Source organism: Balaenoptera ricei, chromosome 10 (genome assembly GCF_028023285.1).
Source record: "Balaenoptera ricei isolate mBalRic1 chromosome 10, mBalRic1.hap2, whole genome shotgun sequence".
NCBI classification, from domain to species: domain Eukaryota; kingdom Metazoa; phylum Chordata; class Mammalia; order Artiodactyla; family Balaenopteridae; genus Balaenoptera; species Balaenoptera ricei.
Window position 1 is genome coordinate 96,584,056 of NC_082648.1, and position 25,054 is coordinate 96,609,109.

General features: G+C 51.6%; 1 protein-coding gene across 6 annotated transcripts in view; it reads right to left on the reverse strand.

Moving 5' to 3' along the window:
• The window catches only part of PLA2G6 (phospholipase A2 group VI), a 51,255-nt gene that overhangs the window by 12,975 nt on the left and 13,226 nt on the right, over nt 1-25,054 (reverse strand). For 5 of the 6 annotated variants that reach the window (XM_059936952.1, XM_059936949.1, XM_059936951.1 and 2 more), the window contains 9 exons: nt 18,766-18,981; nt 17,560-17,743; nt 15,796-15,983; nt 13,379-13,475; nt 12,000-12,182; nt 8,461-8,569; nt 5,377-5,455; nt 2,760-2,923; nt 850-1,000 (listed from right to left, as the gene is read on the reverse strand). In XM_059936952.1, coding sequence (XP_059792935.1) covers nt 850-1,000; nt 2,760-2,923; nt 5,377-5,455; nt 8,461-8,569; nt 12,000-12,182; nt 13,379-13,475; nt 15,796-15,983; nt 17,560-17,743; nt 18,766-18,981 — 1,371 coding nt within the window. Of the gene's footprint in view, nt 1-849; nt 1,001-2,759; nt 2,924-5,376; nt 5,456-7,238; nt 7,401-8,460; nt 8,570-11,999; nt 12,183-13,378; nt 13,476-15,795; nt 15,984-17,559; nt 17,744-18,765; nt 18,982-25,054 lie in introns of all 6 variants that reach the window. The other variant, XM_059936954.1, reaches the window with a different exon arrangement.

Consider the following 25,054-nt stretch of genomic DNA (forward strand, 5'->3'; position numbering starts at 1 on the left):
GGTTAATAAATCTTGGATATTTTCCTCTTCTTTTTACTTTCCGTAACTTCCAAATTTTCTTAAAAGACTGTATTATTCTTAAATGGAAAAAAAAAAAGCTTTACTATGCAAAGAAATCCTCCTAACCCTCCAGGGCTCGCTCACATCTCACTTCCTCCAGGAAGCCCTCCCTGACCACCTTGTTCTCAGTCCTTTCTCCCCCTTGCTTCCACAGATGGTCAGTTGCTGAACACTTTTCAGGGGCCTGCTCTGGGGCAGGCACTGTGCTAGACACCGGGGCAACAGAAAAACAAGGCAGTCACGTTCCTGCTTCATGGAGCTCACAGTCTGGCAGGCGAGCCAGGCATCAGGCAGACAATAATGTAATTCCAGGATGGGAAATAAATACTGCAAAGAAGTGGTGGTGCTGAAGGTTCTTCTGGAACCTCTTAATAAGTACATGCTGCCTTGCGTGGCTGCCATTTTTTTAGGTCACTTTATCTCCTAACCAGATCGTAAGCCTTCCCACCTGATGGCTGCATCACCCCATCTCACGCACACACACTCACACACACACACGCACACGCACACACGCAGTGCCGGGGGCAGAGCTGTGCTCAGCAAGCGTGTGTGTGAGGGATGAGAACCGACCCCCTTTGACCCAGGGATGTGCTGTTCGGGTGGAAAAACATCAGACATGGGTCGAGGGTGCTCTGCACCTGTGTCCCCCAGCCGCCCCGCCCCCCACCCCCCCCATTCAGCTTTAAGCAGACCAGGGCAGGGAGCCCTCTGCTCCCAGGAGGAGCCGACGGGGTGCGTGGCTGGGGCCAAAGCCGCTGTGCCCCCGAAGAGGGGGAGGAGGAGCCTTACTTGGGTTTCTTGACATCCGTCATCTTGGTGTGCTCTCCAAACTCCCGCTTCAGGAACTCCTCCAGGGGCCCCGACTCGTAGGGCCGAGAGCCCCGGAATACCTCATCCTTCATGCGAAAGTACATGCCACGCATGTAGGCCATGGACTTGCCTAGGAACAAGGGGGTCGGAGGTGGGGAGAGACGCGAGGGCTGCCCTGACAGGGGGCCTGAGCACAGGATCCAGCGGGGGGCGGGGGGCAGATTTACCAAAGCACCAACCAAGCTGGGGCCCCTGGGACCCTCCTCTGCAACTTCCCCCACAGGCAGAAACCCCCTTCGGCAGCCCCAAGGCTCGGCACTTAATCTTGTACTCGTAATTTGTATTTTTTCTTTAAAGAAGGGGTCCTGAATGTGTAAAAGCTTATAAATCTAGATCCACCCCGTTTGCCATGGAAGAGAAAGACCAGCCCTGTCCCGTGAGAACAGACGGCTTCCAAGGGGCAGGCTGCACCTCACAGGACAGAGAAACCGCCCAGCACGCCTCAGCCGGCCCAGGGGTGTGCGAGCGGGGGGCTGCGGAGAGGAGGGCTTCTGCCCCCAGGAGAGGATGAACTAGGCATCTTCTCAGATCCCTTCCATAGCCCCCAGGCACCTGAAGACCCTGGATGGGGGATAAATGCCCCCTGAAGAAGGAAGTGACCCTTTCTGGAGGAGAAACTAGAACCTCTGCCCACTCTGCTCCACGCCCAGATCTCATGCCCAGCCGGGCAGAGGCCAGCCCTGAGCTGGCCCTTCTCTCAGGGAAGACCAGAGAGGGGACACGGGGCCACAGAGGCCAGGGGACAGAAGTCCCAGCAGCTTGCTGACTGATAATCCTCCTCTTCCCAGAGTCCCATGGGACGCTGCTCTAGGTCACCTCCTGGGCTGGCTGTGCCCCGTGTCCCTCCCACACACACCCTGGGCTGCCGGGCCATGGCCCCCTCACACTGGGAACACCCGGATGCCTATGCCTCCCCCATGGGACCCGGGGCTCCTTGCGGTGGGGCGTGCACCTGACTAGCACCCGGCACAGGCCTGGCCCGAAGGCCTTGATGTCCCGGAGGGGGAGGGTCCTCTCCTGGTGCCTTCAGATCTGCAGGACGAGCTGGAGGGCATGGAACCCAACCCAGGCAGGGACCCCCGGTCAGGGATGCTGAGACAATTCCCGCCGGGCGGTAGCTCGTTCTGAGGGGGCCCCCCACATGCAGCATCACGCAGCCCAGACAGCTCCATAAAGGAGACGTCGCTCGAGCCGAGACAAGGCCTACCCGGAAGTCCGTCCAGTAAGCAAAATGCCCCGTCACCTCTGGGAAGCTGTAGTGACAGCAAACTGCGTGGGTTGCCTGTGTCGCTGGGAAGTGCTGGGATGGGCGTCCTTGGGACTCCTAGCCCCAGCAGGCCCTCCAGTGGCCCATGTGACTTTGGGTCACCTCTCCCCCCAGGGCCTCCATTACCCTGTGGGTAAAATGAAGTGTGCAGACTAGGGCTCTGGCATTTGTGACTCGGTGGCTCCTCATTCCTGAGACCCTCGCTCCACCCACCCTCAGAACGCTTTTCCTTATTTCCAGCAGTTTTGAGGCCCTTCTGTGTCTGCCTTGCAGGGGCGTGGGGAGCAATGGTTGAGGCAACCGGTATAAAAATGCTCCCAACGCTGAGAGTGAAACCAGTTCTGTCCTCTGTGGCTGGGTGGGCATCGCCCTAGCCCACCCCCCAGCCCTTCCTCCTTCCAGCCTCGGACCCCAACACCCCAGCCACCCCCCCCAAGGGCCTATGGGCCCTCCCCTCCCCCATGACGTTCTCCGCAAAGCTCGGAGAACAAACTCAGCCCAATTTGAGGGCAGGCCTCAGCCCCAACCCGTCCTGCCTCCGCAGCCCAGGGGCTGCCCTCACTGTGCAGGATGGCCAGGGCCAGGATGCCCCCCGTGCTGGTCCCCGCCACCCAGTCAAAGAGGTCCTTGGTGGCGATGCCCGAGGCCTTCTCAATGGCGATGAGGAGCTGGATGATGACGAGGCCTTTCACGCCCCCTCCGTCCAGGCAGAGCAGGTGGTCGCGGCTGTGGTGGGAACAGCAGTGGGAGAGAAGAGGGTCCCATTACAGCCGGCACTTTGCATGCCGTGTCCCTGAGCACCTGCCCCATGGTAGCCGCTTGAGCACGTGGAGACCAAGCCCTGTGGAGCTTGTGTGCTACCGGGGCTTTGGGGAGGCGGCAGCAAAGTCAGTACAGGAATAAACACGGTACTTCAGGAGGCGAAAGGTGCAATAGAGAGAAAGATACAGGAAGGTGAGGGCAGCAGGGGGCAGGGAAGACCTCCCTGGCCATGTGCCACCTCAGCAGACGCCTGGGTCTGCCTCCCCAACTTTGAACACGGGCTCCCTAAGGCCACTTGGTTTTGGTCAGATCCAGATCCCTAGTCCCAGACCTGACCCGAAGCAGGTGCCTGATAAAAAGTCTGTTTGAATTAAACAAGGCTGGGGGAAGGGCTGCTCTCCCGCGGCCACAAGGAATGGGTGTCCAAGGAGGTCAGGCCCCTCCAGCCAGGTGGGAGCAGCACGGCGGAAGGACCGTCTGTGCGTCAGGAGCCATAAGGAGCTTCCACCAGCATGAACTCACTTAAATGCTCCAAACCCCTTCCAGGTGGACACTCCCTGTCACCCTGTGCATATCTGTGAGGACACGAAGCTCGGAGTCACACAGGTGGATCTGGACCGGGGTCTGTGGACTCCCGGGTCACACACTCTCCAACACATCCTGACCCGTCTCCCTACGGCCCGCCATGCCCAGCCCCTGCCCTGGGGAAGAAGGCCTCTATCATCTGTGCTCAGACCTGGAACCTTCCTTCCGGTCTCCTCCTCTTCTTTCTATCTCAGCTTAAATGTCACCACTGAGAGAAGCCTGCCCCATCGGGACCCTCCCGCTCAGCCCGCTCCTGCCCCACCCACTTCTGCGGTGCACAGCCCTTCTCGCTTCCATCCGCAATTGCTTTTGGTCACTTTGGTCACTGTTTGCTGCCTTTCTTCCCCCGCTGAGGGCAGGGCCCGGCTCTGCGGGCGGGAGGCGTCCCACGGACACACAGCTGGTAGATGAAGGAGCCTGCGCGGCCCGCCTCCGGGGTCCCTCGTCTTTTCCTGGACAAGCTGCCCAGCCCTGCAGCAAGCCCAGAGCGTGGCAGAGGAGGCGGTGCTGTCGCCGGAGGCCTGCAGGGCCCCTGGCCAGGGAGGCTGGAGCAAAGAGGCAAGAGGACTTTCTGAAGATGTGGGGCTGGCAATGGAGGGCAGGGCCGAGCTGTGTGGCTCACACACCTGCGTGGGGAGGTCCTTACACACCTGCGTGGGGAGGTCCTCACAGGGGTATCCTGACTCTTGTCTCAGCCCCACCTCTAGGGAGGGCGCTCAGGCTTGTGCAGTCCCCAGTCCTGCTGGAGAATCTGCCGCCTCCTTCCTCTTACTGGTGGGGACCTGTCAGTCCTCCCTCTGGTACCCTGCTCGGCCCCTGCGCAGGGGTGTGTGTGAGAGGGGGGGCGCAATGGGAGGGAACGGGGAGACGGCCGATAGGGCAGGTGCACCCTCAGGGCGCATGTCATGGGGTGGCCAAGGAGACGAGTGGGCTACAGCAAGGGGAAGCCGAGCCTTCTGACGAGGAGAGGCCCAGCCACCGATGTGGCTGCCTGGTCCTGGGAGCTGCTTCTGGGAGAAGAGAGCTTTCCCTGCAGGGGAGGGCACTAGGGGTGAAGCCAGGAGACAGCCTGCAGGAGCAGAAAGGGCATGGACTCGGAAGCCCTGGGCTGCGTCTGCTCTGACACTGACTCTGTGTGACCTTAAACAAGTCACTTAACCTCAAGTTCTGCATTTGCAAAACAAGGTTACTAACGCCTCCCTAGGAAGGCTGTTAGGAACACAGGATAGTAAAAAACAGAGAACAAATAAACCACCTCCAGCATTACAGGGAAGGGTGGAGAGAGCACAGCTGATAGGAAACACGTTTGTCCTGGTAACTCGCCGAGCTGGCGGGCACTGATTCTGACAACCACTATCACCAGGGACTGTCCTCAGGGACAGGGCTTGGGTTTCTTCTCTTTGTGCCCATCACCCCAGCCTGCCGCCTAGAATGGGCCTGGGTATACGGCAGATGCTTGGGGAACCAACCCACCCACTAGCTCTTGGAGGGAGGCAGGGTAAGGAGTGGGTAGAATCAGAGGGAAGCAGCCTCAGCATCAAGGCAGCTGAGGGCTCTCTCCAGAGGAGAGCTGGGCCATCTCCCCGGACAACCCATGACAGGGTCGGGGAGAGAAGGGACAGGGCCGCAGCCAGCTCCACCGTGTGGCTCGGAGCCGGCATGGTGATTGATGGAGAAGCAGGCCCAGCCTCCCTAAAGACTCAGTCTCTTTGCTGTGAACTACAGAGAGCGCGAGCTAGCTTGCAGAGCCAGATACAGACTAGAAAAAGTCCCACGCCTGCTGCATGGCACCCAGCAGAGGCCGTGCCCATGAGCCTGCCCCCGACACTTACGTCCGCTTCTCGTCCCTCATGGAGCTCAGGATGAAGGCCGGCTTCCGGGCCCGGGAGATGTGCATGAGGTCCTGCAGTTCTGTGAGGCACAGGGCAGGGCGGGCTGGGGCCAGGCACGTGCCGCTCCCCGCCACCCCATGGGTCCTGAGGGCAAATCTGGAGCTGTGCCCTTACCCCGCTGTCCCTAGCAGGAGCATCCGCCTCCCACCCCCTGGAAGGGCTCTTCATCCCAGGATACAGCAGGGCCAGAGGCCACAGGCCCCTCAAGGAGCGATGGGCTGGAATGCAGAGGGGAGCCCACTGCTCTGGGAACGGCGCCCCACCCTGCCCGGCCAGCTCCCGATTTTCCTGTGTCTTCCTCCCAAAGCCCCGAAGCACAAGCACCCCCAACGTGCCCTGTGTGTGCGGTTCACAAAGCGTTTCTTCATGCACAGGAGCCGGTGCTGTTGAGAGCCACCATCACAGAATCACTACCCGCAATTTACAGATGAGACTCAAAGAGGTTATGCAACTCGTCCAAGGTCATTTAGCCAAAAGGGCAGAGCTAGGACATTCCTTGGGGTTTAACTCCACGAAGGAATGGAGATATCCCGACCACTTTCCAGATGCCTCGTGCCCTGATCCCAGGTCTGGAATCTTCCTCAGCGGCCTCAGATCGGATGCACCCACCCACAGCATCCATGTTTTCCCCTGTGCCCAAGGCCCATCCCACGCCCACCAAATGGATTAGCTGCCCTCCTGACAAGCAGCCCGGCCCCAGGTCGCCTGGCCCAGCAGTGTCACATCATCCCGATTCTGACGGGCCCTTCCCACAGCTGTGCACGGAGTCTAGAAGCAGCAAAGCAGGACGGCAGGCTGCCAGGCAGTGTGTCTCCCCCTCACCAGGGCAAGGGGCCAGAGTGGACAAGATAAGTGGGAGACTGGCCAGGAGAGGCGTGGACAGAGCACCAGGGAGAGGGACGTGCAGCTGAGAAAAAGGAGCAGAGGGGACTAGAGCTGCAGCTAACTTGGGGCACAGCGGGCTCTGCGGCCCCTCTAGGCCCAGGGCATTACCCATCTGACGCCGCGCCCCAGGCCCACCATCCAGCCTGGCTTGGGTGGCTGATTGCCTGTAAAATTGAGAGACAACGATGGGGGGCAGGTCCTGGGTGGGGAGGGTCAGGGGGAGGAGAGAGGCGGAGCCAGAAGGACTAACTGTGGCTGCCGGCTCTGCCCGTCCTGAGCTCCAGGGTTGGCCGGGCTATCCTGGCTGAAGACGCTGGTGTCTGATTCGCCAAGAGTTAAAAAAAAAAAAAGCGCCAGCTTGCCAAGGATCGGTCTCTGACTGCCCTGTTCAGGGAACCCCACTCCCAAACAATCCAGGGCCCTGGGTGGGCCAGCCCACAGGAAGCCCAGAGAAGGTCTCTGCCTCCTCAGGGGCTGTCTCCACGGACACCAAGGATGCACGGGGCAGATGCTGGTTGCCTGGCCAGTAGGTCACCAAAGGGGCCGGAAGAGGAGCACACAGGCCCCAGGCCTGACAGAGATTCAGCAGCGTGGCCGAAATGCTCCTGGTCACAGCCAGAGGGCCAAGGGCTCTGAGCCACCACCAGCACTCCTCACTGCCCACCCGAGCTCCCAGGGCACAGAGAGGCCAAGAAAGTACCCACCTCATGGGTGTCCAGGGCACCCTCTCGGGGGAAATGGACCGCGGGCAGCCTCTGGGCGCTATGGGTTGCTGGCTGCCCCCGAGGCTGACAAATGCTGCCCATCCTCCTTTGCTTCCTTCAACAACTTCTCCCCTGGGGCCCCGTTTCTTTCCCACAGGGACTGCTCTGACCCAAGGGCCTGGGAGCCAGGTAGAGAGGAGGGGAGCTGCCTACCTAGGTTGTTGAAGCTGATCCCTGGGGGCTGAGATCTTTCCGGGGAGAAGGAGGAGTGCGTTGCTGCGGAGCACTGCTCCGCCGAGACTGCTGGGATGAGTGGGGAGCGGTAGTCGGCCCCCACGGTTCTCAGCAGAGTTAGGAGCGCCTTCCTGGTGACGACTTGTCATGTTTGGGGAGGGGGAGATCGCACAGGATCAGAAACTGTCGATGTGCAAGTGAGAGGTCCCTCCCTTCCCCACATGGTCCCCTCTCCCAGGCCACCTGGGTATGTGGGGGGGTCGGGGGTGCCCCAGAGCCCCGATCCCACCCTGACAGGGCGTGCTGACTCTAGTCTGTTACTTCCAAAGCAGCTGCCTGGGGCTGGGGCGGGTCCTGGGAGTCGGACTTGGAACATGGAAGGAGGAGGTCGGTGTTGCCTGGCCCGAGTATGTGAGGAACCCCCGCTTTCCCTTCTACACCAGCCAAGAAAGCAGGACTCCCACCTCCACGTTCAGCAATTCTTGAGGCTTTCAGAGCGCAACAGGAACGAACCAGCCAGTGGGCATCTACTCCCATCTAACGGATGGGATAACTGAAAACGCACATGCACACACATGCACACACGCTTGCTTGCAAACGCTATCAGGTACGCACCCACAGCAACCTCCACAGTCCCCCGGAACCTTCCAGAGGGCGCCAGCCTTCTGGTGAGGAGGATCTGCTCTTTCCAGCCCTGAAGCCAAGGCTCACTGAGCCAGCACGCAGCACAGGCACGGTGCCTGTGTGCACGAGGGGTGCACACGTGTCATGCAGCACATGCCTGTGTGCACCGGGGTAACACGTGTCATGCAGCACATGCATGAGCTAGTGGCTGTTCTTGCAAGTGGTTGCGTCAGTGAATTCCCCAAGAGTGGGGAAGAGGGCTGTTGCTGCTGCCTACCCCGCCCCCCCAACCCCCCAGAGTCCTGGCACCCTGAGGCAGGATGGTGGCCGCACAGAAGAGGACACTGCCTTGGCAAGCCCCCTGGGGCCCCCATCTAGTGGTCAGGGGCCCTGTTCTTGGGAAAGGAAACTTCCCCTCTGGGCCTCCCAGTGCTCCTAGCCCCTCTGCACAGGGAGCAACTGGGGGCCGGTATGGACAGGACGTGGGCAGCTGATGGCTGGGACTTCCCTCCTCCCCAGTCCCTGCACCCCACACCCACCCCTGCCCAACTCTGGTCCCAGAGTGTAGAGCACATACGTTTGCTATGCTTGGAGGCTATGAACGCAGGAGTTTCTCCAAAGTCATTCGGGATGTCCACCTCTGCCCCAAACACAATGAGGGCCTTGATCATCTCCATGTTGTCTTTCTGTTGGTGATGGAATGAGGGGGAAATATGCAACAGCTCAGGGAAGTGCAGACAGAAAGGACCCCAGCCTCTTCCCCTCCAGTCCATCAACTGGGCGGACCTCTCACCTGCATGGGGAGAGACACTGGAACCCTTCTGACTCCCACCCGCAGTCAATCCCATATTGCACAGTCTACAGTTTGAAGGCCACTGCCCTGACAAACAGGCTTACAAGTATCCCCAGGTGAGAATTTAATAACCCAGGTAGAAAATGGAAGTGATTCACCCAGCCCCCAGCCCCGCCAGCTCCTTCTCTAAAGAAGCAAAACATCTATGACCCCTGACCCAGGAGCCGTGGGGCCACTGAAGGGTCAGCCGCTGGTCGCTTGCAGGACTAACAGGAGAGGGTAAGTGAGGAAAGGCCCCCATCGAGTCCAGGGTCCCGGTTGTGAGGGGGAAACCGAGCACATATCCTCCCTGACGGCAGCCCCCTCCCCAGAGAATGCGCAGTGAACGTCTGGAGGCTGGGCAGCGGGGCCGGGCTGGGCGTGGTTTCCCAGCACAAACCAACAGACCGGCTGCCAGGAGACCTGAGCGCTGGGCTCCTCCCTCTCTCGGGGCCTGATTTCCTTGCCTAGAGAATGAAGAGGTGTGTCTAGAAAGCCGTTTTCCAAACTGCTGTTCATGCACCATTAGGACGTATATGGGCGCAGGTAAACGTGTGTTTTAACCATTAGTTATGTATTTCTTCTTTGGTTACCTTTTATTTGTGGCACTGGTTTACCACCTATGGTGGTAATATAACAGTTCCTTCAAAATAAATTTAAGTAAGCTTAAAAGCAAGCCAAATTAACGCAATGATTAAGTACATAATTGTAAAAGTAGTTCGTGAATCCGCCAAAAACTGCACACATGGTATGCAGGTGACTGAAGTATGGAAGCAATGGCCTATGTCAGCAGTTCTCAAAGTAAGAACTGTGGACCCCTATGAATACGGAGACCCTTTAGAGGGTTCAAGAGGTTAGAACCATATTCATGAATATATCAAGGTGTTGTTTGCATTTGCACTGTGTTAACTTTTGCACCGATGGTGTAAAAACAACTGTGGATAAAACTGCTGGTGCCTTAGCATGAAGCAAGGCAGTGGCACCAAACTAACAGTCATCATGCTTTTCTCCTCTGCCACGCACTCATCGTAGAAAGTAAATTCAGTCATTAAAAAGCCAGCTTCACTTAAGAAGGCCCTTGATGAAGCAGTAAGAAACGTTAATCTTATTAAGTTTCGACACTGGTGTATTCGGTGTCATAAAATGCACAGTATGCACAAGGCATTTCTGTGGCATAATCACGTACGATGGTTGTCTCGGGAAAAGCACTGTGTGACTGTTTCAGGTGCAAGCAGAATGACTGCTTTTTTTGCAAGAGAAACTGTTTTTAGTCGAGAAAACAACTGGCAGACAAACTACAATTGTTCAGCGTTGGGTATCTAGGAGGTATTTTCTCAAAAATGAATGCGGTGAGCCTATCACTTCAAGAAAAACAGCTGGCAATATTTTGTGCCAGTGATAGAACTCAAGCTTTCAAACAAGAACTGGAATTCTAGACCACTGCTCTATGCCATGATGGGCTTGACAGCTTCCCCAAATTTAAAGACTTTTCTGATGACATTGTGGTGATATTTACAACTGTGGGGTTTTGAGACTGTATAACAAAATGGGTCAACATTTGGTAGCTAGGCATACTCAGCAAACCAATATTTTCCAAGGATGACATGAAGTCGTGCAGGGGTAAAAGATCCAGGCAAAGTGCAAAAGATGCCAGTGGTTTTCACTGTAACAGAGAGTGAAAAGTCCGAGGAAATGATTTCAGAGTGTCCACTGCAACCAACTTGTCAGAAACTACCCCTTGTCAAGTTTTGGTGCAATATGGAAGAATATCCAGGGGGAATTCCCTGGCGGTCCAGTGGTTAGGACTCCACGCTTTCACTGCCGGGGCCCGGGTTCAATCCCTGGTTGAGGAACTAAGATTCAATCCCTGGTTGGGGAACTAAGATCTCGAGAGCCACGCAGCGTGGCCAAAAAAAAAAAAAAAAAAAAGAAAAGAAAAGAAAAAGAAAGAAAGAATATCCACAATTATCTGCAAAGGTACAACTACATATCTTTTCCAACTATGTACATATCTATGTGAGGCCAGAGTTTCTTCATATTTTTAACATATGCAACAACATACTGAATAAATGTAGCAGAAGATAGGAAAATCCATGCCTTCTCTGAAGTCAGGCATCAAAAAGATTCAAAAAAATGTAAAACGATGCCAACTCTTTTCAATTATTTTTTGTTTTGGAAAATAAAGTCGATCTTCCATAAAAATGTTACTTATGTTAGCATGGGCTTGGTAAATTATTGTTATTTTTAAATGAATTAATAAGTATCCTGAAAATCCCTCACTTCTAATTTCTAATATGGTAAATATGGATAGATAACATTCAAATAAAGTCTTTGAGATTCTCAATAATTTTGAAAAGCATAAAAGGATCAAACAGACCAAAAAGTTTAAGAACTGTTCAACTACATAATTCAAAGGGCCCATTCAGTGCTAAAAATGTCCACAGTTTTATTTATAGTTTCAGTCTCTTGGGCAACATCCCCTCTACAATTATGACCTTTGGTATATAACAGGATGTCTTTGACTTTGTCCTAAATCTCCTTCTTTTAGAGTTCCAGGGGAATCTCCTATTCTATCACTCCGAGACATGTTGAATAGAATTATGGGTACATATGGTTTGCTACAGTTATACACACACACACACACACACACACACACACACACACATACACACACATCTGTAACAAATAACACTCCCTCCCCTGCATTTAGTATGTTCATGCTGTAGTTGTCTAACCAGACTGTAGGGGCTTTAAGGGCAGGAACTGTGCTCTCTAATAAACCAGCAAAGGTGACCAGCACCTACCATGGGCCACCAAGATGTGTAAGCAGGCCCGGCTTTCCAGGAGCTTGGCGTCTACCAGGGAGATAAGGGCAACATGCAGATGAATAGCTTTCCCTGATGATGCAGGGAAGGAGAACGAACGTCTCGGGGATGCCTACTCCATGCCATGTCTTACATGTGCTGCTTAGACATCCCCCATAGAGTTACCGGGTGTCTATCACTGAATCCACTCAACCACTCTGTCAGGTGGGTACCAACACCTCCATTCTCCAGATGAGGAAGTCAAGGCTGGCAGAGGTGATGTGAGTTGCCCAAGGCCACGGTCAGTAGCCAGAGCTGTATTTTCCCCTCTCACAGCATCCAGATGTCACATGGGGGCATGGGAATGAGAGGTCCTGGAGCGCAGAGGAAGGGGCTGTTATTCTGGGCTCAGAGTGGGGCATGCCCCAGCCCTGCTGGTCGCCTGCACCCCTGCCGAGTAGGCAGTAAGCCCGGGCTCACCGACATGGCCAAGTGCAGCGGCGTGTTGCCGTGCTCGCCCCGGGCTTCGGCGTTGGCCCCGTGCGTCAGCAGCACCATGACGCAGTCGAAGCGGTTGCGCATGACGGCCACGTGCAGGGCTGTGTTCCCCACGGAGCTGGTGCTGTTCACGTCGCAGCCCCGTTTCAGCAGCAGGCGGGCCATCTGCGGAGACAGGGTCCCGGCCCGAGTCAGCGGGGTGCTCAGAGTGGCTGCGGCCTGTGGCACCTGGTGGCACCTGGGCAGGGCCACTTCCCTCAGGTCTCGGGCCCCTGGAAAGCTCCAGCAATGGGAGGAGCCAAGGTGGCAGGCCCCAGTTCTGGGGGTGGCCCCAGACCTTGCCTCCCACACCGGCCGCACCCCAGGAACTAGGGGACAAAAAGCTGAAGCTGTGGTGACTTTTTCAAAGGGCTTCAGGGTCCTTTCCTGGAGCTCACAGGACCCCATCCCTCCCTGCAAAGGTTCCTCTGGGCCCTGCCCCAGAACTGCCCCACTCCTCTGGGCCCTGCCCCAGAACTGCCCCACTCCCTGCCACCTTTGCCCATGCAAAGGTATGACCCCATCTGGGCCTTGGCAACGCACACCCCTGCTCACCCAACAGCCCCGGAGAGCCTGGACTTCGGACCCTGACAGACCTGAGCCCAAAGCTCAGCCCCACTTCATCCCCATTGTCTGAGCTTGGAAGGGTCACTGCACCCCTGTGCACCTCAGTTTTCTCTGCTGTGAAAATGGGAATGCAAGTTCCCACCTCACAGAGTGTGCTGACAAGGAACATGAAAACATAAAGGAGGGCCTGACTTGGTGTCTAGCTCCTGGTGTGAAGGTATCCACAGTGGTTGTCAGTCTCTTCCCTCCTGGCCTGTCACACTTACGAGTATCCCATCATCTTTGAGGGCATCCAGTGCACTGATAGCTGTGCTTCCTGGAGATAAGTGATCAGAGACCTCCATCCTCCCAGGGGGTCAGAGCTTAGCTCAGGGGGAGGCCTCAGAGGAGATGCCGGCCAGGCTCTCTATAGACGGAGCTAGAGCCACCATCATCATCACCATCAGCATCATCACCATCCATCACCTTCTATTTGCGAGGTGCTTGACAACTTATGAAGCATTTTCTCACGCACTGCTTTGCTGACTTCACGATACCTCCACAGGTAGGCCATAGGTCCCCAATTCACACATGAGGAAACCGCAGAGGGGACACTCACCTGCAATGCCAGGACATCATCCCTCCTTGGGCTTATTTCCTGGGCCCCCAAGTGCCACCCTCAGAGACCTCTCAGGAACCTCCTTCCGATAGGTAGCTAAGGAACAAAGGGCTCTGGGACCCTCCCCCTGCCCCGGCTCACCCTCAGACCTGCCTACCTCTGCGTTCTTGGCCCAGTGGAGGGGGCTGGCTCCATAGCGAGGGTCTTTGCTGCGGATCTGGCTGCTGTCCATGCTGACAATCATTTCAGCACACCTGGGGAGAGAGAAGCCACGTGGGAGCGAGGAAGGCCGGCGGGGGCAGCCTGACACTGGAAGAGGCCACGACTCAAGGCTTCATCTACTGGTGAGGGAGAGCTCCTGTAAACACAGTTGCAACAAAACCGACCAGCATGCATATGGGGATACGGCAACGGTCTCCTGAGCCCCTCAAGGCACATCTCAAGCCCCCTCCTCCAGGAAGCCTTCCTTGATGACTTCGGTCAGCAACGATCACTCTCACTGGTGCTGGCTGCAGAGTCAGACAGGCTCGAGGTTAAGCCCCAACTTCCCACTGGTGACCTCTGGAAAGTGGCTGGGCCTGTCTGCAACATGGGTGTCTGTGACTGGCACACAGCCGCCCTCTACCCTCCCCTGCCTCCCAAACGGCTGGTGTTGCAAGTAGTGACTGCGTCCTGTAGGAGGCAGTAGGCGGGGTGAAGTGCAGTTGCTTTCCACTCCTAGATCGATAACCAAAAGAACTGAAAGCAGGGGCTCAAGAAGATATTTGTATGCCAGTGTTTACTGCAGCATTACCCACAATAGCCAAAAGATGGAAACAACCTAAGTCTCCATGGACATATGAATGGATAAGCAGAATGTGGTATATACAATGGAGTAATTCTGCCTTAAAAGGGAAGGACGTTTTGATACAGGCTATGACACAAACGAACCTTGAAGACATGATGCTAAGTCAAAGTGGGGTCCTGGGCCCAATCCAGCTCTCTGTGAAGCTCGGCTGAGCCGATACCAACAGCAGAGGGGCCCCCAGATCAGGGCTGGGATGGAACCAGTCCCAGTAACCCTAACACTTGTGATTCTTGGAGTATGAATGCGCGGGCTGCCACGTGGTGACAGAGAGATGTGCCCCCTTGGGGCCCTGAGAGGAGCGTGGCTGTGTGCAGAGCACACCCGAGGTATGAGACGACTCGTGCTGCCTCATCTGCAGCGATCCACACGGGAGGCCTGGGATGTGGTCGCAGGTGTCTGAGGAGGGAGCAACCTGGGCCACATCGGGATCTCGGAAGTAACCTGGACCAAGAAGGTGACTGAAGCCAGTAGGGTGGCTGGAGCCAAGCTGGAGCGGGGCCACCGTGCCAGCCCTTGGGTGTGGGAGAGCATCACTCATCACGTGTGTCCATTCAGGTTGCAACCTGCAACTCAGTAACTGGGGGTGACCGGGGGTGGGAGCGCTGGGATTGTCTCCAACCATTTGGTCAAGTCTTCCCGAAAGTTCTAGTTCATCTTGGCCGTACGATGAAGAATCAAGGAAAGGAGGGTTTGTCCAAGCTTGGACCAGACCTTCAAGGGGACATCAATGCCCTCCAGGGGCCAAAAGGTGGGTGCAGATCCCAGAGGAAGGAAAACCCTGAGGGAGGGTGAGCGTGCCTGCCCCCCACCCGAGGGCAGCCCCTCTGAGCTCTTTTCTTGCTGCCCGTCTACCACATGGCTCTGGAAAGTACTGGGCGACTTCTGTATCCCCTGTCCCGAGCTTTCTCTCATCCACCTCTGTAAGGCACAGTGCCTGGGACTGAGGGACCACCTGACTCATTCATTCATTCTAGTTACTGTATCTGCTGGGTAGTATTTTGGGATAGTCATCTCTTTTATCCCTCCTACATCCACACACACACACACACACACACACACACACGTGCACACACTGCACATGGAGAAGAATTATCCTGAGACCAGGTTTCCCAGGGCTGGGAGAAAGGAAGAAATGAGTGGTCTAGAGCTCCCTAAGACATGGGCCTGGCACCTGAGTCCCAGCAGTGCCACCCCCCAGGAAGGAGGGATGCATCAGGCGGATGGGGCCCTGGGCCACCTTGCTAAGCATTCCTAGGCTTCGAGCTGGGCACAGAAGCTGCACCAGCACAGCAGCCATGAAGGGGCTGTTCAGATCAGATGTGGTGGGATTGGATGGAAGAGGATCCAGGTCACATGGGCCCTTCCAAGCCTTAGGGTTGCATGAGATTCTAGCACTGGGGCATCACCTGGGGCAGCGGGAAAGGGGGAACCCCGGGGAAATTTAAGATTGTTTTTCTCCAGTTTGGTAGAGGGAGGCTCACGGTCAGAAATTAAGGTGCATGACTGAGCAACTTTCAAAGTTCTATTCTCTGCACAGCAGAGTTCATGGACCGAGATTCACACTCCCACACATTTATCAAATACTTTCTTTGTACCAGGGCAGCCCTTGGCACCAGGATCTGACACGCACCTAATGAGCCTGTGGAGGCCACTGCTCGCCTGGGCAGGAGGACTGGCCGCGCAGACGGGAGGGCCCTCGGATCACGTGGGGCAGGGCAGGGTCTTACCCCTTCTGGGAGAACTTCATGGCCATGTGGATGGGGTAGCCGCTGGGCCCCATGATGTTGCAGCGAGCGTTGCACAGCAGCAGCACACGGACCATCTCCTGCTTCCCCAGCTGGCAGGCCAGGTGCAGCGGGGTCAGCCCTTGGTTATTCACCTGGTTCAGGCCAGCCGATGCGTTCTTCCCTAGGAGCTGACAGCAAGACCTCGGGGTGGGCAGGAGCCAAACACAGCGAGGCCCCTGGCCTGTCCCTCTGCTAACATCCACCGCTGTGGCCGTCCCTCTCTGGGGCCTCAGGGGAAGGGAAGCTGGACTCCACGAGAACACTGACAAGAACTTCAAGAGAAGCAACCAAGAAAGGAGGCTTTGGGGAGAGAAAGAAGCTGACTGTGCCAGTGTTGGCTGGGGCGCTGGTCTGGCATGACTGTGGCGTGTATGAAAAAGTTCTCAATCAGGAAATGTAAATGAGGTTGTATCTAGGATGGGCACTGGGGGTCTGGGTGGGAATGAGACTTGCTTTCCATTGCATACCCTTCTGTCCTGCCTGAATTTTTCAGCTACGTGTAGGTATTATTTTTTAATTAAACAAAACAAAACACCAGTATTAATAAAACAGCCATGAGGATTTTATTTCCTCGACTGTGGTTGAAAGCTGTTTCCTTGAGGTTAATTATGACCCCTGTGTACCCCTGTGACCGGCTGGGTCTGTGGACAGGCTAGGGACACAGCAGGTGCTGGCCGAGGTGCTGGCATCCAAGCCCGATTCAAGGGCCAGCCCCACCGCTCACAGCTCTGTGGCACCCCTCCCCGGGCACATAACTTCGCTGAACCTCAGTCTCTTTGGTGAGGAGAAGAAGATAATGGCCCCCACTCACAGAGGGTATCTTGAGAATTAACTAGAACACATATAACACTGAGTACAGGGTCAGGCACGGGACCAGTGGTAAAGGACAGCTATTGATAAGAGTGAGTGCCCGCCCTCTGAATCGAGGCAGGTTCTACGTGGTGCTGTGCTGAGCACACAGTGGGGTCTCAGTAAGGGCAGAGTTCAACAGTGGGTATAGAATTCCCTTCCCTGACAGCACTAATCATAAGACAGGAATCCATATTTTCTGGAATAATGTGGTCCCATTCTGATGCCAAGGCAGAGAGAAGGATATAACCTTTAGAAGAATCTTCTAATTCTAGGCAATAAAATACTGCCCAGTATTCTGTCTTTTCTATCTGATATATAAGGTAGCCTTTTCATCATTTGATCTACTTGCCTACAATTTTATTTTTTATTTTTCTGCCCAGCTGATCAAAAATTTAACAGAAGGAGTGCCTTTGGTGCAAATGCCTACAGGAGCCAGATGGAGTTTTGTTTGTTTTGAGTTACTGTAAAAAGTTAAGCTCAGGTCCTGCTGGACCATGGGCGCCTCCAGGCAGGGGCTGAAATTCACCCAGCCCAGGGGCCCAGCCTACGGTGAGTGCTCAGGAGAAGCTGAATTAAACTGACTGACGGGACTAGACCTTGAGTTCAGTTTGCTGGGTTGGAGGACTTTCCCAGGGTTGTAGGAGCAAAGTGGCCGAGGATGTGTCTCCTTGACAAGCATGGGGAGGCAAGTGCCGGGTGGGGCTGCACCCTTCATGAAAGGGCTCAGGCCTCAAGGATCAAGGTGGGGACAGTGAGAGGCCCGGAGGGACACCTGAGCCCAGAGGCCCAAAGACAGCTGCGGCCGTGGTAAGGTGTGGCCAGAATCAGTCGCCCTGTCTCCACCCTGCTCACCTGCAGCACCTGGGAATTGTCACTCCGGACAGCATAATGGAAGGCGGTCTCTCCGTTGTTGTCGGTGACGTCCATCTGGGCGTGGCAGTACTGCACCAGCTCCACCAGGATCTCCCAGTCGCCCTTGCGGCAGGCCAGGTGCAGGGGAGTGCAACCCTCCTCATTCTCCCTGCTGTTGGCGCAGCTGCAGGGGAGGGCCGGGGAGGTGAGGGGTGTGGCACGAGGTGGGCGGGGCACTGAGAAAGCCAAGTGCAGACGCAGGGGAGGTGGGCGAGGAGCCCAAGAGCATTCGTGCCCCACTCAAGCTGGCTGGTTCAAACTCAGGGCTGAGTCACAATTTACTTGTAACTGATGTGATCTGTATCAGTTTTTAGTTCAGTTTGCACACCTGTATGAGGGATGTGCCCTAGGGCCATACCAGCCTGAAGTGGGCAGTGGGGTGGCATAGAAAGAATCGCAGAAGGCAGAAATCTCACCAGCCTTGGGCAATTCACTTAACTTTTCTAGGCTTCAATATCCTTATCTACAAAAAAATAAAAATAATACCTGCCACGCCTGCCCTAGGAAATCGAAAGAACTACTGTGAGATCAAACACCATGCTGTCCAAGATCATGCCGGTAAACTGTAAAAGGCAGTGAAGATTTTTGAGCTTTGGGCCCGGGAGCTGAACCAAACTGTCTGAAGCAGAGAACTGGAGGTGTGGCTACCTCAGGGCAGGATGGTGAGCTCGAGTCCTCCGGCTGGCACGGGGCCCTCGCCAGGGGCATGTTGGCCGAATAGACATACGAGATTAAGTGTTCCAGCTTCCAGAAGGGCAACCAGGCCTTTGGAAGGAGACACCAAGGATCTGAAGCCTCTTCAGCCCTCTTCAGCTGAGTGACCTTGCACAAGTCACATAACCTCTCACTGGGATGACACTACTTCATGGGCATGTTGAGAGGATTCAAGTTCATGGTGGGTACAAAACAGCTACCAGCGGCCTGGCACCTGGCAGGCACTCCAGAAATGTTACACTGTTCCTTCTGACTTTAGTCGGCATTCCCCTGCTCTAACCCAGAGGCAATGCTGCGCCTTTTGAGGTCAGACGTTCTGGGCAACCTTTGAGTTTATGGAGGGGAACTGAGGCTGGACTGAGACTCCCCATTCACACCCAGCATCCCCAGGGTCCTGCCCTCCTGCCCCACCTGGCCAAGTCCCCCGCCCACCTGATGATGCGGCTGTGATGGAAGCACTCTCGGATCCCCAACTCCACCGCCAGGTGGGCCACCGACCAGCTGGGGTGGTTACGGATGAGGTCGGTCAGCTGCTGCAGGACCTCAACGTGCAGGATGTGGTTGGAGCTCTCGTAGAAGGGCGGCAACTGGGAAGAATACTGCTGGAAGTTCACCAGGGCGTCGGCCTCTGTCTCCAGCTGGAAGAGTCTGAGGAGCCAGGGCAGAGGAGGAAGACACAGAAATGAGCCGGGAGGGACCCTTGGCCCATGCCCTTGATGGAATCTGAAGACTTGGGTCCCTGCAAACAGGTCCCTGCCTGCTTCCAGCTGTGGACTGACCTGCTCCCGCTGGACTCCCTTCCCTCACCACACACACACACACACACACACACACACACACACACACACATACATAAACCTAAATGGAGCTGGGGCTTTCTTTTTATTTGAAAAGATTTCCTTTCCTTTCTTCCTTTTTTAAAAAATATCATCACGTATATTTCCACAAGCACTGTTGCAAATCCATGGTCCAGCATGAAAGCAAAACTCCCCAGGCACAGGAAGAGATAAGAAAACATGAAAAATGGGACTTCCTTGGTGGTCCAGTGGTTAAGAATCCGCCTTCCAATGCAGGGGACGCGGGTTCGATCACTGGTCGAGGAACTAAGATCCCACGTGCCGCAGGGCAACTAAGCCCGTGCACCGCAACTACTGAGCCTGCACGCCACAACTAGACAGCTTGTGCACCGGAACTACTGAGCCCCCACGCTCTGGAGACTGCACACCACAACTAGAGAGAAGCCAGCGTGCCACAACTAGAGAGAAGCCCGCACACCACAACGAAGAGCCCGTGTGCCGCAATGGAAGATCACACATGCCGCAACTAAGACCCAGTGCGGCCAAAAATAAATAAATAAATAAATAAATATTTTTAAAAAAGAAAATATGAAAGAAAACCAACAGAAACAATATACAAGAGAAACAGATCTATAACTGGGGGTCTACAAATACTGAAGTTACCTGACACAGACTTTAAAATAACTATGACAATATTAGGATAAAATAGAAGATTTACAATTTTGGCAAAACACTTTAAACTATAAAAAAAAAAAGAACCAAGTGGATATTGCAGAATTTAAAGATACAACTGCCAAAATTAAGAGCTCAGTGGTTAGGTATAATAGCAGATTGGACAATGCTGAATAGAAAATTAGTGAAAAGGAAGATAGGTAAGAAAAAAGTAAACAGAATAAAGCATGGAGAGACAAAAGCTTGGAAAATACAGGAAACTAGATAAAAGACATAGAATATATAATGAAAAGATGTAACATACATATAAGTGGAGATACAAAAACAGAATAGAAAAAGAATTGTACAGAAGCCATATTTGAAGAGTTAATGACTATGAACTTTCCAAAGTTGATGGAAAACATTATTCCATTAACTTAAAATATTCTATAAATCCTCCTCTACCCTCCCCCGCCACCAAATCCACACTTACAACTTACATTCCTCCCACTGAGCCACTGAGCAGTGGGAATTTATGTGTCTTTACCCTTTAACCTGGCTTTGTAACTGCTTTATCAAAAGAATATGGTAGAAGTGATGCCGTCCTAGTTTCTAGAGCAAGGATTTAAGAGACTGGAAGCCTCTATCTCTTTTTTCTTGGGACCCGGCCATCATACCACAGGGAAGCTGAAGCACCATGGAGATGACTCTTGGCCCTGGACCCTTAACCCTGGATGAACTCCCAGACAACAGCCAGCACCAACTTGCCAGTTGTGAGTCATCTTATAAGTGAATTGTGCAGTCAAGCCACCCCAGCTAATACTATGTAGAATCAAACTGAGCCTTTCCCACTAAGCTCTGCTCAAATTGCAGATTTGTGGGATAAATAATTGATATTGTTTTAAGCCACTAAATTTTGGGAGAGTTTGTTGCATAGCAATAACTGAGAATGACACATATTGGTCAACATATTGTAACGTAGCAAAAACTGACACATGTGCCATGTAACAACTGCTGAAAACAAAATGCAAAGAGAAAACATTAAAAATAGCAAAGAGAAAAAAAGTTTTCAGAGGGCAACCATCAGACTCAACAATGCAGCTCAACAATGGAAGCCAGAGATAATGAGATGACATCCTTAAAGAGCTAAAAGAAAATAAATGCCATTGAGAATTCTACACCCAGAAAAAAAAAAACAACCTTCAAGTATGACGTTGAAATTAAAATATTTCACTAGTCAAACAAACAAATGCACCAGAGAGACAGACTGACTGACTGTGACATTAGCAGACCCAAATAAAAGGAAATACAAAAGGATTTTCTTCTGGTAGAAGAAAGTTGATCCTAGATGGATGGTCAAAGATGCAGGAAAAAAATTAAGCACCATGAAAATGGTAAATATGTGAGTGAATCTAAATAAATATTGACAGTATAATGTCTTGTTGGGTTTAAAATAAAAATATTAATAAAAAACAATACATGGCATAGAAGTCTCGAGTGGGATAAATGGAGTTAAAGGGTTCTAAGCCCCTTGTATTGTTCTGGAAGAGGCCAAAGTACCAATTATACTTCAGTAAGGCCAAGGATGTGTGTTACAATCTCTAGGGTTCTATCAAGAACTGTGAAGGGTACCATATGACCCAGCAATCCCACTACTGGGCATATACTCTTGAGAAAACCATAATTCAAAAAGAGTCATGTACCAAAATGTTCATTGCAGCTCTATTTACAATAGCCAGGACATGGAAGCAACCTAAGTGTCCATCAACAGATGAATGGATAAAGAAGATGTGGCACATATATACAATGGAATATTACTCAGCCATAAAAAGAAACGAAATTGAGTTATTTGTAGTGAGGTGGATGGACCTAGAGTCTGTCATACAGGGTGAAGTAAGTCAGAAAGAGAAAAACAAATACCGTATGCTAACACATATATATGGAATCTAAGAAAAAAAAAATGGTCATGAAGAACCTAGGGGCAAGATGGGAATAAAGACACAGACCTACTAGCGAATGGACTCGAGGATATGGGGAGGGGGAAGGGTAAGCTGTGACAAAGTGAGAGAGTGGCATGGACATATATACACTACCAAATGTAAAACAGATAGCTAGTGGGAAGCAGCCGCATAGCACAGGGAGATCAGCTCGGTGCTTTGTGACCACCTAGAGGGGTGGGATAGGGAGGGTGGGAGGGAGGGAAACGCAAGAGGGAAGAGATACGGGAACATATGTATATGTATAACTGATTCACTTTGTTATAAAGCAGAAACTAACACACCATTGTAAAGCAATTATACTCCAATAAAGATGTTAAATAAATAAATAAATAAATAAATAAATAAATAAATAAATAAATAAAAGAACTGTGAAGGGTTTCAGATTTTACCCTACTTGCAAACTAACAAGTTAGCCTGACACAGTTTCATGGATGCTGGCAGAAGACACAAGGTTCCTGGATCAAAGACAAAGGGCAATTTATTACTCACAGCAATAGCATTTGTGCCAGAGTATCAGCATTTGTGCCTATTCCCTGGGATCCATTTCCCAGAGGGTGACATGAAGAGGGTCAGGTGACACCTGCTCATGTTGCATTAGAAGACAGAAACCCTGAGTGTAGGGAACTTGAATCTGTTATAATCATCAATGAGAAAATCTGTCTAAGCTTTGCTCTGGAGGAAAATATTATCTTTATTATATAGAAGAGTAAGCAAACCTACCCTTTGCTGGAGAGAAAGACCCTACCTCTATCTTCCAAGGCTGTTCACAATACAAACATCCTTGTAAAGACAGTATGGAAAAAAAGTAGTCAGAGTCTCTGCTTGTAAGATGTACAGAAACACAAGAGACCCAAGGAGAACTACCTCCCAAAAGCTATCATTAAAAGATAATAATAGAGTATAAATTTCCAAGCTAAAAGAGGTGGAAAAATGGAATAATAAGGAAACATTCAATCATGAATTGCAAAAGCATTATGCCAAGGGAAAAAACTCTGATTCATAAGACTACATGCTGTATGATTAAAAGATAAAACTATAGGGATAGAAAGTAGATCAGGGTTGGGGCTTCCTTGGTGGCAAAGTGGTTGGGAATCCTCCTGCCAACGCAGGGGACACGGGTTCGAGCCCTGGTCTGGGAAGATCCCACATGCTGTGGAGCAACTAAGCCCGTGCGCCACGACTACTGAGCCTGTGCTCTGGAGCCTGTGAGCCACAACTACTGAGGCCCACGTGCCTAGAGCCCGTGCTCCGCAAGAAAAGAAGCCACCGCAATGAGAAACCCACGCACCGCAACTAAGAGTAGCACCCACTCGCCACAACTAGAGAAGGCCTGTGCGCAGCAATGAAGACACAACACAGCCAAAAATAAAATAAATAAATTTATTTTTTAAAAAAAAGTAGATCAGTGTTTGCTAAGGGCTGTGGTGGGTGCAGAGGCATTATTACAAAGGAGCATGGAGGAAATTTGGGGGATAACAAAAAAGCTGTGCATCTGGATTGTGGTGATGGTTACATGGGTGTGTACCTTTATCAAAATCCACTGAATGATACACTTAAAATTGGTAAATTTTATTTTTTGTAAATTGCATCTCAATAAAGCTAAAACAAAACAAAACAAAAACCAAAAAATAAAAAGAAGACAAGAAAGAAAGGAATAAAGAAAAGAAAATACGTGGAAGAATAACAAAAAAAAAGCAAACAGTAAGACAGTAGATTTAAACCCAAATATATCAGAATTACATGAAGTATAAATAGACTAAATGTTCCAAATAAATATAAGAAATAACAGACTGGATAACAGGGAAAAGAAAAGACAACTACATATTCTTTACAAGATTAAAGTTATAAGGAAATATATAAATACTAACCAAGAGAAACCTGGTGAAGCTATATTAATATCAGAAAAAGTAAAGCTTAAGGTAAAAAGCATTGCTGAACACAGAGAGGGATAATTCGAAATGATAACAGTTTCAATTCACTATGAAAATATGATAATTATGTATCTAATAATAAAGCTCCAAAATAAAGTCAAACTTGAAAGAATTAGAGAACTAGACAAATCCACAGTCACACTGATAGATTTTAACATACTCTACTAGTTTCTTACACAACAAGCAGACGAAAAAAAAAAAAAAATCCCTATTGGATATAGAACAATTAATAAACTTGACCTAACAGACATATATAAAGCACTATTCCCATCAAGTACAGAATACACATTCTTCTGAAACACACACACAAAATTATAAATATTGGACCCATGCTGGGCCATAAAGCAAATCTAAACAAATTTCAAAGACCTGAAAATATTTAGACTATGTTCTCCAACCATGATGCAATTAAGCTAGAAGTCGATAACAAAAAGATAATGAAAAATTTCCCATATGTTTACAAATTAACCAAGATACATACAAATTATCTACAGTTCAAACAAGAAGTCATGGTAAAATTTAGGAACTATCTTGACTCGATGACAATGCAAATATTACATATCAAATTTGTGAGATGAACTTCCACTTCTGGCTATGACAGAGGAGTTTGTACCAGACTAGCCTTCCTGGTGAAAACAAATATAAAGGCAGGATTAAATTCAAACAAATATTTGAAGGTTCTAGAGAGAACCAAATGCAGGCAAGGCATAGCAGGCCAGGATTTTAGAGAAAAGGGAAGCACACTGAGGTAAGCCCCACATTTTTACTCAGTTTAAAAAAAAAGAATAAAGGTAAAATATAGTCATTTTTAGAGATAGAAAAACAGAGAATTCACTGTCAGCAGACTTGCACTAAGAGAATTAAGCAGAAAGAAAACTATCTCCGATGGAAGCAACATAATGCAGGAAAGAATAAAGAACACTGGAAAAGGTATTATGTGGGCAAATCTAAATTGACTGTGTTTTGGGTGTTTTTTTTTTGGCCGTGCCACACGGCTTGTGGGATCTTAGTTCCCTGACCAGGGATTGAACCTGGGCCCTCAGCAGTGAAAGCATGGAGTCCTATCCAGTGGACGGCCAGGAAATTCCCTGAATTGACTGTTTCTAAGAAAAATAAAAATGTTTGGGGGTATATAGATAGAAATATTTACATATATATTTAATTAAAATGAAAATACATCTCAAAAAGTTGGTGAGATGGATAAATGGAATTGAAATATTCAAAGGTTTCTGCATTGTCAGGGAAGTGTCAAAGTGCCAATTTAAGGTAGACTGTGGAACTTCCCTGGTGATCCAGGGCTAAGACTCTGCGTTCCCAGTGCAGGGGGCCTGGGTTCCATCCC